Consider the following 15008-nt stretch of genomic DNA (forward strand, 5'->3'; position numbering starts at 1 on the left):
GGTTAAGTCATATAAATACAGTTTGACAGCATCGACCAGTCACGTGCGGGACACTTAAAGGGAACCAACACAATTTATACGTCTCCATGGAGATTTCCATCCTCAAATAATATAGGTCACCCACCAAGCTAATATTTATATAGTCTTACTACTGCAAATCCAAATCACCTTCTGCAGCAGCTCGGGCTGATATCTTATTAGCAGCTTTCTAGCTCGGCATATATATTGTGGGCTGGGTAGCTGACAGCCGTATCTCCGAACGACATTCATGTTATCAGTGATGCATTTTTATTATTATCTGTTTGCCGCACAGTGCAAAGTCAATGGGCTGAGTGTGCGGATATATACACACGTACCACAAACAACTAATCACAGCCACAATGAGGGCAGCTATTGCAGCACACAATCCATTATATAGGTGTCACATTGGAGCAATAGTATCGGTCACCTGTGACACTTTGTTCCATCAGCCGGGTCGGGATCCTGCACAGCCTGTACTGAGCTAGATGATGCACTCAAGGGAACAACATGGACCCTGCACTGGGAAACGTCAGACCAGGCATCAAAGGGCTTGTTCTCCAAAGCAACCAAGCTAAACTCTACTACGCTGGAGAAGGCCATTTATACTGTAGTTGGGTCACACAAATGAAAGCACACAAAGCACACAGCAGTGTTCAGCCTAGGTGTAGGGTGCTGATCAGTGAGGAAGGCAAGCTTACAATGTGAAGGGCAACATTGTAGACATGATTTATAGCTACAGTAGTAAAATGTTGTCCTTCATAATGTAATACTGCCCTCCTCACTGATCAGCACCCTGCACCTGGGTAACCACAGTACCATGGACTGGTGTAACGATGTAGGTTGATTAAGCTTGCAAAATAGTAAACAAAAGAACTACCAGCAATGGAATGCACCATCTCCAGCCATCAGCCCTGTGGGGATATTACCTTCATTGTCCCAGTTTCCCCAGTTAGATTTCATTCCTAGCAGAAACCAATCAGAATCTAATTCTTATTTATTTAGCACCTACTAGAAGATAATAGAATTGTATTGGTTGCTTATAGCAACATCCTGTTAGCAACAGAACTCCCATATTAGTAAATAATCCGCTTAGGGTGCCAATGTTGGTGCGGGGTGCTGCTACCTGCATTTTTTTCTGTGTTGATAGTAATAGACCATATCAGTTTACATAGGGGTGCATGGCGACAAAAAACAAAAAAGCAAACAGAAAAACAACAAAAGGAGGAACACATGGCGGACGGCCAGGCCTGAAAGTATCAGTATCCCTACTGATACCTGTATACCAAAGGAGGAACACATGGCGGACGGCCAGGCCTGAAAGTATCAGTATCCCTACTGATACCTGTATACCAATGGAGGAACACATGTCCCCCAGTGCAGGTTCTGGATGTAGAGTACAGAACAAACTCTTGAGTACTGTACTATATACTGTATTAGATCAATATAAAGTGTTTTTTTTTTTATATATATATATCTTTAATGTTACACTCTCCAATGGCTCCTGGATGTCTAGAAAGAGTTCATGTGGGTTCCAGGGCATGGGATTAGTAAAAAACTAAACCAACCAGCCCTACAAAGATTAGTCCATGTTCTGGTTACTATAAGCAAAGAACACTGTGGAACTTCCCAAAATCAGGCTACCACTACAAAAAAAAACACAACTTAAAAATAAGGAATTTGGTACTCACCGATAATTCCCTTTCTCCAAGGCAGCAGGGGACACTGCAGAGTCATGACGTATGGGATAGAGTTGGTGCTGTGGAGTCGGCACTTTAAGATGCTTTTGAAGTGGCTGGCTCCTCCCCCCTCTATCCCCACCAAGCCCCAGTCTTAGTAAAACTGTGACCGAGAGAGGAAGAGAAACAAGTGAAGAAGAACTAGAAGGAGGAGGATATACAACATACAACATGTAATATTTAATCAGATGAACGATCTGAGTTAGTAAGAGAGGTATAGATAACAGAATCATCCAACATAATAACAACATGAATGATATAAACATATTAACTGAGTCCCCCTGAGGGAGGACCAACCTGTAGGAACATGTAGAACCTATATAACCTGGTTAGAACACAGCGCTGGGAGGGCGTGCAGTGTCCCCTGCTGCCTTGGAGAAAGGGAATTATCGGTGAGTACCAAATTCCTTATTTCTCCCTCGGCCAGCAGGGGACACTGCAGAGTCATGACGTATGGGAAGAATACCAAAGCACTACTCCCGGGTGGGAGAGCGCTGAGATTCCCCCAGGACAGCCCTGCCAAAGGATGTTTCAGCCTTGGCAAAGGTGTCAAATTTGTAGAACCGGGCAAAGGTGTTTGCACTTGCCCAAGTTGCAGCTCTGCACACCTGAGAGAGGGAAACCCCTCTTGCCAGGGCCCACGATGTGCTAACAGATCTTGTTGAATGAGCCTTAATTGTTGAAGGGACATTCCTGTCTGCATGTCTGTAGGCTTCTTTAATGGTGATGCACATCCAACGAGCCAAAGTTCTTTTGGACGCAGGCCATCCCCTGCGTTCATGACAATAGAGAATAAAAAGACTATCAGTCTTCCGTAATTCTGACGTTTTCTCTAAGTATATTCGCAATGCCCTTACAGCATCTAGGGAAGCAGAGTCTTCAGTGAAAGCTGGAATGATAATCGGTTGGTTAAGGTGAAAAGAAGAAACCACCTTAGGGAGAAAAGAACTATTAGTCCTTAATTCTGCCCTGTCAGTAAAGAATTGTAGGAAAGGAGCCCGACATGATAGGGCCCCTAGCTCCGAAACACGACGCGCTGAGGCTAATGCAACTAGCATAACGGTTTTCCATGTAACATATTTTATGTGTACCGAGTCTAACGGTTCAAAAAGGTCTGATTGCAAGTATCGCAAAACCACTGATAAGTCCCAGGGCTCAGTGGGTGATCTGAAGGGAGGTTGAAGCCTCAACACCCCCTTTAAGAACGTTTGTATCTCTGGAATGACCGCTACCCTGCGGTGAAAGAAAACAGATAGCGCCGCTAGTTGCACCTTCAGGGAGGCTAAACGAAGACCCTTGTCCAGTCCTTCCTGGAGAAATTCTAGTAACCTGGAAAGGCTAAACACCGCCTTAGGATAGCCAAGCTTTTCGCACCAGGAAATATATGACTTCCAAATCCTGTGGTAATGTGCCGAAGTCACACTCTTCCTAGCATGGAGCATTGTTGGAATAACCCTGGATGGGATACCTCTGCGTTTCAGCAATTCGGCCTCAACAACCATGCCGTTAAATGCAGAAGCCGTAAGTTTTGGAAGGTGAACGGTCCTTGTAGAAGTAAGTCTTCTCTTTGAGGTAGGGGCCACAGGTTGTCTATTGACATTAGTCTTAGGTCCGAGAACCATGCCCTCCTCGGCCAGTTCGGGGCAATTAAGATGGCTGTTGTTGATTCCCTTTTCAGCTTCTTCAGCACTCTTGGAAGTAACGGGAAAGGTGGAAAAATGTATACCAGTTGGTAGTGCCATGGTATTGATAAGGCATCGACTGCCACCGCTCCTGGATCCAGGGACCTGGCACAGTAGAGAGGGACCTGATGATTCAATCTGGAGGCCATCAGGTCTATGTCGGGGGTCCCCCATCGAAGCGTCAGTTGATGGAAGACCTCCGGGTGAAGGGACCATTCCCCTGGGAGGAACGTCTGGCGGCTTAGATAGTCTGCCTGCCAATTCTCTACTCCCGGAATAAAGATTGCTGAGAAGGCCCTGGAGTGGGCTTCTGCCCATTCTAATATTGGACGAACCTCTCGCATGGCTGCCCTGCTCCTGGTGCCCCCTTGTCGGTTTATATATGCGACTGCGGTCACGTTGTCTGATTGTATCCTGATCTGTAGACCCTGAAGCAGACTGTGAGCCTGTAGTAGAGTTAGTCTGATTGCTCGTAGTTCTAAGATGTTGATTGGAAGCTTTGCCTCCTGCAGGGACCAGCGTCCTTGGAATCTGTGGCCTAGGGCGACTGCTCCCCAGCCCTTGAGACTGGCGTCTGTTGTGACTACTGTCCATGTGCAAGGGCTGAAGCTGCGTCCTTGAAGCAGGTTTGGGGTGTGAAGCCACCAAAGCAGGGAAGAGCGGGCCTTCTGAAACAAGATGATGCGCTTGTGAATTTGAAGGTGTGAGCCCGACCATTGTGATAGTAGATTCTCTTGGAAAGTTCGAGAATGGAAGCGACCGTAGGGGACCGCCTCGAACGCAGCTACCATTAAGCCCAAGAGTTGAGTGCACAGATGTGCTGAGAGTCTTTTCTGATGAAGTACCTGTCTGACCTTTGCTTGTAGGGCTATGATCTTGTCTGGTGGAAGAAAGATCCTTTCCTCTACTGTGTCCAATATGAGGCCCAGAAATTGTAGGCGTTGTGATGGGTTGAGTTGTGATTTTCTGAAGTTCACAACCCACCCATTTTTCACTAAAAACTTGCAAGTTGCCATGGCATCTGCTATCAGCTTTTCCCGAGTTGGAGCTTTGAGGAGGAGGTCGTCTAAGTAGGGGATAATAGTTATCCCCTGTAGACGAAGAGCCTTGGTCATACATGCCATTATTTTTGTAAAAACCCGAGGAGCGGAAGAAAGTCCGAAGGGTAGTCCTCGGAACTGGAAATGGCGATCCTGTAGAGCGAATCTCAAGAATCGCTGATGAGGTTCCCAGATTGGGACGTGTAGGTAAGCATCCTTTATATCTAGAGAAAGGAGAAATTCTCCCTTCTCCAGGGATGCAATAACTGACCGAATCGATTCCATTTTGAATTTGTGGTAAATAACAAATTCGTTCAGGGGTTTCAGATTTAAAATGGGTCGGACAGATCCGTCTGGTTTTGGGACCACGAAAATGCTTGAGTAGTATCCCGTGCGCTGCTGATGAGCAGGCACCGGGATAACTACTCCCGCCTCGAGCAGGGTTTGTATGGCCCCAACTAGGCTCAAACGTGCGTCTACCAATGGAGGTAGGCCTATTGGGAAGAATCTGTTTGGAGGTTGTGTGGCAAATTCCAGTTTGTACCCCTGAGAGATAATCTGAAGAACCCATGCGTCGGTGCAATGAGACCTCCATTCCTCCGCGAACAGTAACAATCTGGCGCCCACCTTGGGATCCCCCAAGTGAGCCGGTAGGCCGTCATGCCACTGGCTTATCTGAGGTCTTTGTATTGAGAGAGAGATTTGCAGTGGTCTGGGGGGCTCTGGCCCCTCTGCCTCGGCGGCCTCTGAAGGAAGAGAAACCACCTCTGGCTCTCCCCCTGAAGCCAGCATTACCCCGAAAGGACCGAAAGGAAGGACTTACAAATTGCCTCTTAGGTGCAGGAGCTGAAGAGGGCAAAAAGGTCGACTTCCCCCCGGTGGCCTGGGAAATGAGCTTGTCCAATTCAGGTCCGAAAAGCATCTCTCCTGCGAAGGGGAGGGCTTCCACCGCTTTTTTAATTTCCGGTTCGGCCTGCCAAGAACGTAGCCATACAGTGCGTCTAGCCAAGACGGCAGACGCTGACACTTTTGCTGCTAAAGTGGAAACATCAGAGGCTGCTTCGCCAACATAGGTAGAAGCATCCCTGATACATTCTGCCAAGGATAGCAATTCCTCCTTGGGGGTATCCTGTTCCAGGCCCCTAATTAAATCAGCGGCCCATGTCTCCATTGCTCTGGCTACCCATGAGGAGGCGAGAGCTGGACGTAATATAACACCTGCGGTAGTGTAAATATTTTTGAGAGCACTATCAAGACGCTTGTCTGGTGCTTCTTTAAGCGATACTGCTCCCGGAATGGGGAGGGTGGTTTTCTTTGATAAACGTGACAAAGAGGCGTCTGGAGTGGGGGGAGTCTCCCATTTAGCTCTCGACTCAGCCGAAAATGGGTATAAGGAATGAAATCTTTTTGACATCTGAAACTTCTTATCAGGTGTCTTCCAGACTTTTACTAAGGGGTTATCTAATTCCTCAGAGTCTGGAAAGGTTATTGGCTGTTTCTGAACCCTGCCAAAAATAGATACCTGAGGCGGTATCGGTGAGTCCGCAATATTAAGAGTAGATCTGATCTCTCTTATGAGACCCTCAATGCCCTGAACATCTTGATCATCTATATCATCAGTAGGTAGATACTGGCAAGGATCGTCTATATAGTCAGGGTCTGGTTGGTTATCATCATCTGTGACAAAAACCACTGAAGTAGCCTTCCTTTTCCCCTGTCCTGATGCAGTCACCGACTGCTGCAGGGAATCCACTGTGGAGGAAATTTGAGTCAATTGGGACTGAAAAACCTCCCTGTCCCTTTTTGATGCTGCTAGCTCTGCTGTGAGGTTAGCCAGAATAGCCTGCAAAGCCTCTGGGGACTGTAAGGGTGCCTGAGGTGACTGGCTTACACTGTTTCCCTGCTTAGATGCATAGCATGACTCACAGAGAGATACTCCCTTAACATGCTGCGTGTATTGACCTTTACAAGTCTTACAGGTGTAAACCTTTTGGGCTGCTTTAGAAGAAGTGGTCCTGTCAGCCATGACAAACAGTGTATAACAAGTAACACACACTCACACAGAAAAAGCAAATACAGGACAGTTGAAGGATAGGTGAGGCTTGTGCTTCGATAGGAAGAGAGGAGCCACAACCCTCCCAATACAGGCTGCCAATATATATATAATGGCGCCCCCAAATTCAACCCCTTAGACTCACAGTGTCCCTGTGATCGTCAGGGAGAGCGCTGACTACAGCCGGCCCCCTTGTGAATGGCGCTCAGCGCCGCTTACCCGTAGGCAGCTCCTGGAGTGCGGGGGATAAGCCTTGGACCCGTCCTGCTAAGCTGCGTGCAGCCGCTACGGATCCCCAGAGCGGTGGCTCTGGTGGCATGGGTACCGGAGGAAACACTGCGTGCAGTGTCGACCGGACCCCTCCAGGTCCCACGTAGCAGGCAGATGCCTGTCCTCATAAAAATTAAAAGTTTCAAATAAAAATTATAAGAAAAAAATGGAGTCCCCTAAGGGGACTCACACGCAGTGACCGACTCCATCGGGCACTTTTACTAAGACTGGGGCTTGGTGGGGATAGAGGGGGGAGGAGCCAGCCACTTCAAAAGCATCTTAAAGTGCCGACTCCACAGCACCAACTCTATCCCATACGTCATGACTCTGCAGTGTCCCCTGCTGGCCGAGGGAGAAATGATGTGTGTATAATACTGAACTGAATAATACATCAGGACAAACTGAAGTGCTGACACATCATGGCAGCCTGATCATGAATATATTTGTTTTAAGAGGGAGGTCCTTCTCCTACACTCGGCCATCACAGTGCAGATTTTAGGAATATTTATGTTTGAGTCCAGAAGGTTAAAATTAAATGAGGCACTAATTAAGTCACCTGTACTCCATACCTATCATATTTATGGCTGCAAATCAGCCAAGTTGCACAACAGGGAGGCTTGTTTCCAGAATAAGGGGCAGCCCGGGGACACGGAGATGCAATCATGTCACCACCTTTACATTGGCCACATTACAGACACTGGCCCTTATTCTGGTCCACATGCAAAGGCAAATTCCTTCTCAAAGGGACAAAACCATGTGCACTGCAGGTGGGGCAGATGTAACTTGTGCAGAGAGAATTAGATTTGGGTGAGGTTTTACTTCAAAGAGAGATCTATATTGCAGTGTGAAAATAAAGCAGCCAGTATTTTCCCTGCACAGAAACAATATATCTCACACAAATCTAATTCTCTCTGCACATGTTACACCTGCGCCCCCCCAAGTGCAGCATGGTTTTGTCCATTTGAGAAGGAGTTTGCCTCTGAGAGTGAACCAGAATAAGGGCCACTGTCAAGCATGTGGGGGGCTACAATGACTAGATTTGATGCAAATTGCATCACTTTTCATCTGTGAGCGTAGAGCGCGAGTAGGATGCAGGATACCAGCACACTTTTCCCGGTGGCCAGGAGTGCCACCGACTTCCAGGAGCCTCCCAGCCATTGCAGGAGTGTAGAAAAGTATGCTGTAGCCAAACATGGATATCCTTGAAACCTGTAGTGCAGTGGAAAAGTTTGGGCAACTCTGCACTGACTGTACGTTTAAACATAGTGCCTTGGATTGTCGGGGTAAAGCTGAAAAATATTTAATTCACATTTGTGCTTAAGAAAAGAAAAAATCTAACTTGCTTTGTCTATAAAACATTGTTATCAAAGCCAGAAAAGCATGGACCAGCAAACATTAACCTCATAGGATGGCTTGCACACAAAACCCAACAGCATGTGCGTGTGTGTTAGTGTATGTGTGTGTGTGCCCTTCAGTAAGTAAGAGATCTGTCTGAAAACAGATGACATGAAAACATCACGATGTGCAGCATATTAATGACTCACACCATCTGCTTCCGAATGGGTTTTGTGTGCGAAAACACTGATAAGTGCAGATGTCCAATACCTTGTCATTTGTTCCAATCTCCATCTCCACAATGGCAGCAGAGCTGTTTACTTGATCTGTGCGCCTGGACTGGGATTTTAGGTCTATCCTCCACTTCAGGCTCCTAAGAGTATTTTCCCATCTGGTGTGACCGATCACGCTTTCACGAATTTTCTTCTTGTGGTTTTTCCAGAATTTTGCAATGACCAGAGACTGCTCCGCCGTGATTCCTCCTTGTTTTTTAGTCTGGGCTGTCAGAAAGGCATCGATCTGATTTAAATCCATATCTGCAGATGCAATGGACTGAAAAGAGAAAACAAAGATAAGCTGCATTACATGTCCAGAGCCATATCGATAGGTTGTTTGCATTATTCATGTGAGGAGAACACAGTGGAGGACCCGGAGAAAAATATCAAATTGTGAATTTATTATTTAAAAAGCAAAACAAAAACTAACTTTGAACTGTATGACAGTAGTAGAACACGGCAAATATTTTGATTCAAGGGCCTTTATTCTGGTTCAATCACAAAGGCAAATTCCTTCTCAAATGGACAAAACCATGTTCACTGCAGGTGGGGCAGATGTAACATGTGCAGAGAGAATTAGATTTGGGTAGGGTTTTAAGTCAAAGTGAGCTCTTTATTGCAGTGTATAATGCAGCCAGTATTTACCCTGCACAGAAACAAAATAACTCACCCAAATCTAATTCTCTCTGCACAAGTTACATCTGCCCCACCTGCAATACACATGGTTTTGAGAAGGAATCTGCCTTTGCGAGTGAACCAGAATAAGCGCCAAGAAGTCTGTGTGAGAGACAGCTACATTTATAGAATGTGCAAGAGTATAGCTGGTCATAAACTAGGGCCACTACTCCCCGCGATCCCCCTTGAGCCACACGGAACCTTCTGAAGCTGTTACAAGTTGCAAGCTCTGGTGCAATGCACACGGGACCGCACATCAAAATCGGACCTGCTGTCAAACGCATGCAATGTGGACGCTTTTTATGCAATGGATTGCCACAACCGCATACAAAGTGGCCAAATTGCATGTATAAAGTCTAGTGTATGGGCACCTTAAGATAAGACAGGAATTAGTATAGTTTTCCATTTTGGGGCATTTCAATTGTTTTTTAGGTGGTGCAAATTAATAGGTGCCTGATGCAATTTAATTGTTGCTCTGATCAGGCCTGAGTACTGTGGTCCCCGACATGTGCTCGCAGCCCCTGTAGGTGGGTGGAGAAAGGTGCGAAAAGTCTGTGGTTTGAGCACCCTAGTACTTTAGACAGGTTCTGCCACTTAAACTTGGTTCTTTTTGGGAGTCCCAAGCATAATAATGGGCAACCAAAAACAATTAAATTGCTCAGTTGGGTGCCCTTTAATTATCACCACCCCAAAAAACAAACAAACAACTGAATCGCCCCCTTTGAGTTTATGTTATGGTCAGGTTAGGATAATGGCGAGAGTTAATAACAGTGAAGTTGTGGGCCAAAGACATTTGCCCTATATATAAACATAATTTTATAGCACGCTATCTGGAAGATAATTGGTTACTGTGGAAAACGTCTCAAGTCTATAGAAGCTTTTACACGTCTGCTCCAATGTTTGCAGTTATGCTTTCTATGGAGATGAGGAGATGCAGGCTGTCCTAGAGGCCTCTACTGTATGTCCAGCTCACTTTGAATTTGGTTCTGCATGTAGGATTGGTGAGATTTAAAGGATACATTTATTATATTGCTGGTTTAAAAAAAATTGTTGCATGCAGGAACTATGCAAATGATAGTCTAGACCAGGCATGTCCAACGTTGGCCCTCCAGATGTTTTGAAAATACACATCCCAGCATGCTTTGCCACAGTGTTGCTATTAGAGAATGCTAAAACTATTGCAAAGCATGCTGGGATGTGTAGTTTCAAAACATCTGGAGGGCCAACGTTGGACATGCCTGGTCTAGACAATGGCAAATAAAGGGGCCTACACATGGGGAGATGTGCTGGACGCTCAGCAAGATCTCTCAGCACACAGCGATGTGTCAGAGCGAACGGTCAGGGCCAGTGTTGTCCAGCGAGAACACTGGCCCTGATCGGCAATTAACTAGATTTATCCAGCATGCTGGATATTAATTGCTGGGCAATAGCGTCACGTGGGGTCACACATCACCATTGCCCCTACACACGGAGTGATGTAGTGGCATTTTCTAAGCAATCTAGTGAGATCGCTTAGAAAAATGCCCTTTATTCACCCCATGTGTAGGCCCCATGGGTGTGGTACAGGGTTCCGACAGTCGGGATCCCGACAGTCATTAGGCCGACGACGCGATCCCGACTGGCCGGACCCAGACCGCATGGCTAGCGCAACAAAGCCCCTTGCAGGCACGCTGCGCTCACCCCGCTGCGGGCATGGTAGCTCGCTACACAAGCCACCTATTCTATTCTCCCTCTATGGGGGTCGTGGACCCCCATGAGGGAAAATAGCCGACGGCTGTCTGGAACCCGGCTGTCGGTGTTTTGACAGTCGGGATCCCGATGTCGGATAAATGCCTGTCGGGACCCCGTCCGGCACCCGGCCCCATAAGTGTTTGTAAATCTGCACTTCGTTAAATTTTTTTTTTTTACCTATGAATCATTAAGGGAGATGGATGAAAATATATAGAATATTAAGATAAAGATAAATAGCAAAATGTAGATAGAAATAAGCAACAAAGACGTCCATGTGTCTCTTTAATGCGGTTTCTTAGCGAAGCGAGATTAAAATTCCCAACAACAGTATACACATGTAAGAGGTTGTTTTTGTTAATAGAACGTAAGTGTACATTTAATAAATGTTTTGGGTTTAATAAATTACCGTAGTTTATAATCTATGTTGAGTATCCCTTATCCAAATATCCGTTATCCAAATAATTCTGAAAACCATAGTCTCCAAAATATACTTTTTTTTACTAAAAACCTCATGGGTACATCTGTAACTGGCACTAGTGGGGAAATAACATGTAACTGGCACTAAATATGTGCAAGGACATGATGGCTTGGCATGTTAATTCAGTGTCTGAGATAGGACACAAACTTTGTGTCATGTTTTAAAACCTTTGTTTCATGCACAAATAATATATATGTGTGGGTATTTCAGGTGTTTGATGTGCTTATACAACATAAATGCAAGGGTATACCGTCGTATTATCGACCACACTTAGATTGACAGTCATTAGGTCAACACTGTTGGGTCGACACGCAACAAGGTCGACAGGGGACAAGGTCGACATATCAACAGGTCGACGTGGGTTTTTCACAGTTTTTTGAGCCGACATGTGCCGACAGGCGGTATTTCATGCCCTACCATCCACTAGGGCGTGGTGGGAGATTAAAATAGTGTGCCGAGTGCAGCGAGGCAGGGGCTGCAGTTGACTTCTAACTGTGTCCATGTCGACTGTCGACATTCGGGTAAAAAAAAACTGCGAAAAAACCCATGTCGACCTCGCCACCTGTCCCATGATGACCTAACACTATGTCGACCTAAACCCATGTCGACCATGTCCCCTGTCGACCATGTCCCCTGTCGACCTATTTGCATGTCAACCCAACTGTGTCTACCTAAGTGTGGTCGATAAAACAATCCACACCCAATGCAAGATACCTCATTCAAATATAAAAATATTCCAAAATACGGAATAATCCGTTATCCAAAATTCTTCTGGTCCTGAGCATTTTGGAAAAGGGATACTCAACCTGTATCTGGATCATTTCATAATAGATGTAATCTACTGTATGACCTTGTTTTATAGATAGAACAAACCAGCCCTTCCTCGGGGGGGGGGGGGGGGGGGGGGGGGGGGGGGGGCAGTCATATTCCACGGACCTCTTAATCTGGGGGCCAGCATGTGCCACAGACCCGTGCCTCTGATTTTTTTCCATACAATGGATGAGAGTGTGTGTGTGTGTGATCAAACTGGGCTGGACATGTAGAGAGAAAAGTAGTTGAGGGCGAGACGTATTTTTCTTGCACGTAGATAAAACTATTATGATAACTTCTGTACAGTGACTGCTGCGCTGCATCGATAAGGTCAAGTGATGGCAATCCTTCCGCAGGCCCACACGCGGCTTTCAGGTCAAGAACACTACAGCCTCAATTCACCTCTTCATGCCGGCTGACCGCGGGGAGCAGCGATGGAAGTTCTAGCACAAAATGTGTTTGTTGTTTGGAAGGATTGTTAGAATAGAGACGCTCGCCCATTAGATCTTGGTCTGACAACCTCGGAATGAAATCTTTTGTTATGCACAGTAGTGGAAATGTACTGAACCCGACCCCATTCTTTGCCAAAGTGGACAGGATTTTCTTTAGTTAAATATTTTCGCCGTGTCTGCCAAATATTTTCCATCAAGGAAATTCAATTACAGTCCCACTGAAAGGAATGACAAAACGAAAGGTTTCCCGATGAACAAGTCCTTTGATTTTCTAGTACAGTTTGTGTTTCAGGGTGGTGTGAAGGGCATTTATCTGTCCAGCACTTTAACATTTAAAAAACATTTGTGCCCAAAAAAAAAAAAGTGATATTTTTAAATAAATATTTCTTGGAAAATAAAATGTGCTTTATCTTCCGCAGAGAGCCGCACATTCCAAAATCACTGCATGCAAATGCCAAACATTGAGGTTCATGAGAATAGGGCTGCTTTGCTGGACGTGTCTGTTGTACAACACAGTCCTGCTGAATGGCTCACAATGGCCATGATTCAGGCCGGTTCGCTAGGCTGCATACACTCGCCCGGTACCAGAACACATCCCCTCGAATGCAGCCGAAGGGGGAGAGAAATCATTAGATGGTCGCGGACCATCGAATTATTTCTCGCCGCTTTGGTACTAAAAGGCAGTCAGGATTAAAGTCAGGGGTTGAACTCAGACGCGAATGAACGGGTCTGAATAGGCCCCAAGTTGCCTTAAACAAGAGGCAGATAATGATGGTCTGATATGAACGCCATGCAAAATTTATTTTTCTTCTACGATCCCATGGCAGCCATCACATTGGGATATCGTCCCATTCCTTGAGTTAGACAGGTTACCTTTTTTCCCAGGCTCCTCCCCTCTTGGGTATATACCACTGCTCCTCCCTTCCTCTGGTGTCTTTTTTTCCTGTCTCCTTGTTAGTTAGGGCAGGAAGGTTACTTTATTTTGGGCTCACCTTTAGATACAGGGGTCACTCAGGGTGGTTGCAGCTTGGGAGCGTGACCCTTGTAGGGTTCCTGTCCATGCCATCTGGAGTACAGCAGGGAGCAGTTGGTAAGCCTCCTCTCTCCTTCATGACACCAGCACACTAGCGCCAAACAGCGTGTGCACGCTTCCAACAGCAGGGATTACAGGACGCTGGCTTCAGCGTGTGATGCTACAGCGCGGACGCCGGGATTTGGACTACAGGAGCCAGAATCTTCCTGTAGCGTACTTCCGGTTTCGGCAGTATGCGTCGAGACTACAGGCTCCAGGATGCTTTGCGCTATTGCGCACTTCCGGTACGCCAGACGGCGTTTGCACGCTTCCCAGCGCGCTCTGCTTGAATAAAAGATGGAGCCTGTCAGTGTCTGCTGTGAGGCAAAGCAGCAGTGGAGTTCTGTGTAACGGCTGTAAGGTAGGACGCTGGGTTACTTTCTGCTATCATCATTTTTAAACGCAGTATATCTGTATATACCTATGGGCTTTTATGTTGCTGCAGATATTGGTGTTGTGAAATGGATCTGCCTTCCCCCAGTAGAGAAAACAGTGCCCCTGTGAGGTGAGCCTTATTCGTTTTTGTGAGAGGGAGTTTTAGAGTATTATTTTCAGATTAGTAATAGGGTTTTACTGTTGTTATAGTGTGCCTTCTGAAGCAAGGAAGAAAGTTGTTAAGAAGAAGCATACAGAGATACGCTGCATGGCTTGTGATAAAGTGATTGATGCTGCACTTGACAAAACTATATGTGACAGTTGTGAACCACAGCCTGAAGCTTCTGATAATCAGTCTATAATGCTGGAGAAGTTAATGGACTGGATGAAGAAATCCTTTGTGGCCAAAGAGGAGTATTTAGAGCAAGGGTCTAAGAGAACAAGAGACCAGGCTGGATTGGCGTATGAAGGGAATAATACTTCTGATGATGGGGAGGAATTTAAGGATTCCTCGGATGAGCCAGGGGAGATCAAAGAGGATACAAGAGCGTTCAATTTTGAAACAGTGGAATATATGCTGAAGCATATTTATAAATCTATGAATTATAAAGAGACTGTCACACCCGTAGAAGGGGCAGATTTGTTGTTTGAGGACAGATCCAAGAAGGGTCGTTCCTTCCCGGTCCATCGTGTTATGAAGGAGACTATTGTGAAAGAATGGTCAAATTTGGAGAAAAAACAAGGGAAATTATTCCGTGTTGATAAGATGTATCCTATAAAGGATGAGGAATTTCTTAAATGGTGTGGGATACCCAAGATAGACGCGGCTGTGGCAGAGGTTACATCTCGCACTACATTACCATTGGAAGATGGGGCCTCATTCCGGGATCCAATGGATCGGAGAATGGAGGGTTCATTGAAGAAGCTGCATCTTTCCACAGCGGTATCTTTGAAATCAGGGGTAGCGATGGCTTCAGCCACAAGGGCTTTGAGGATGTGGTGT

The 15008-nt window shown here is 46.0% G+C and overlaps 1 protein-coding gene across 1 annotated transcript in view; it reads right to left on the bottom strand.

Moving 5' to 3' along the window:
- The window catches only part of COMMD1 (copper metabolism domain containing 1), a 120503-nt gene that overhangs the window by 66033 nt on the left and 39462 nt on the right, over nucleotides 1-15008 (bottom strand). Inside the window, exon 2 of the mRNA XM_083175805.1 lies at nucleotides 8408-8689. Within this exon, the coding sequence (XP_083031931.1) occupies nucleotides 8408-8689 (282 nt within the window). The remainder of the gene's footprint in view (nucleotides 1-8407; nucleotides 8690-15008) is intronic.

This window comes from Crinia signifera, chromosome 3 (genome assembly GCF_055691185.1).
Source record: "Crinia signifera chromosome 3, ASM5569118v1, whole genome shotgun sequence".
NCBI lineage: Eukaryota > Metazoa > Chordata > Amphibia > Anura > Myobatrachidae > Crinia > Crinia signifera.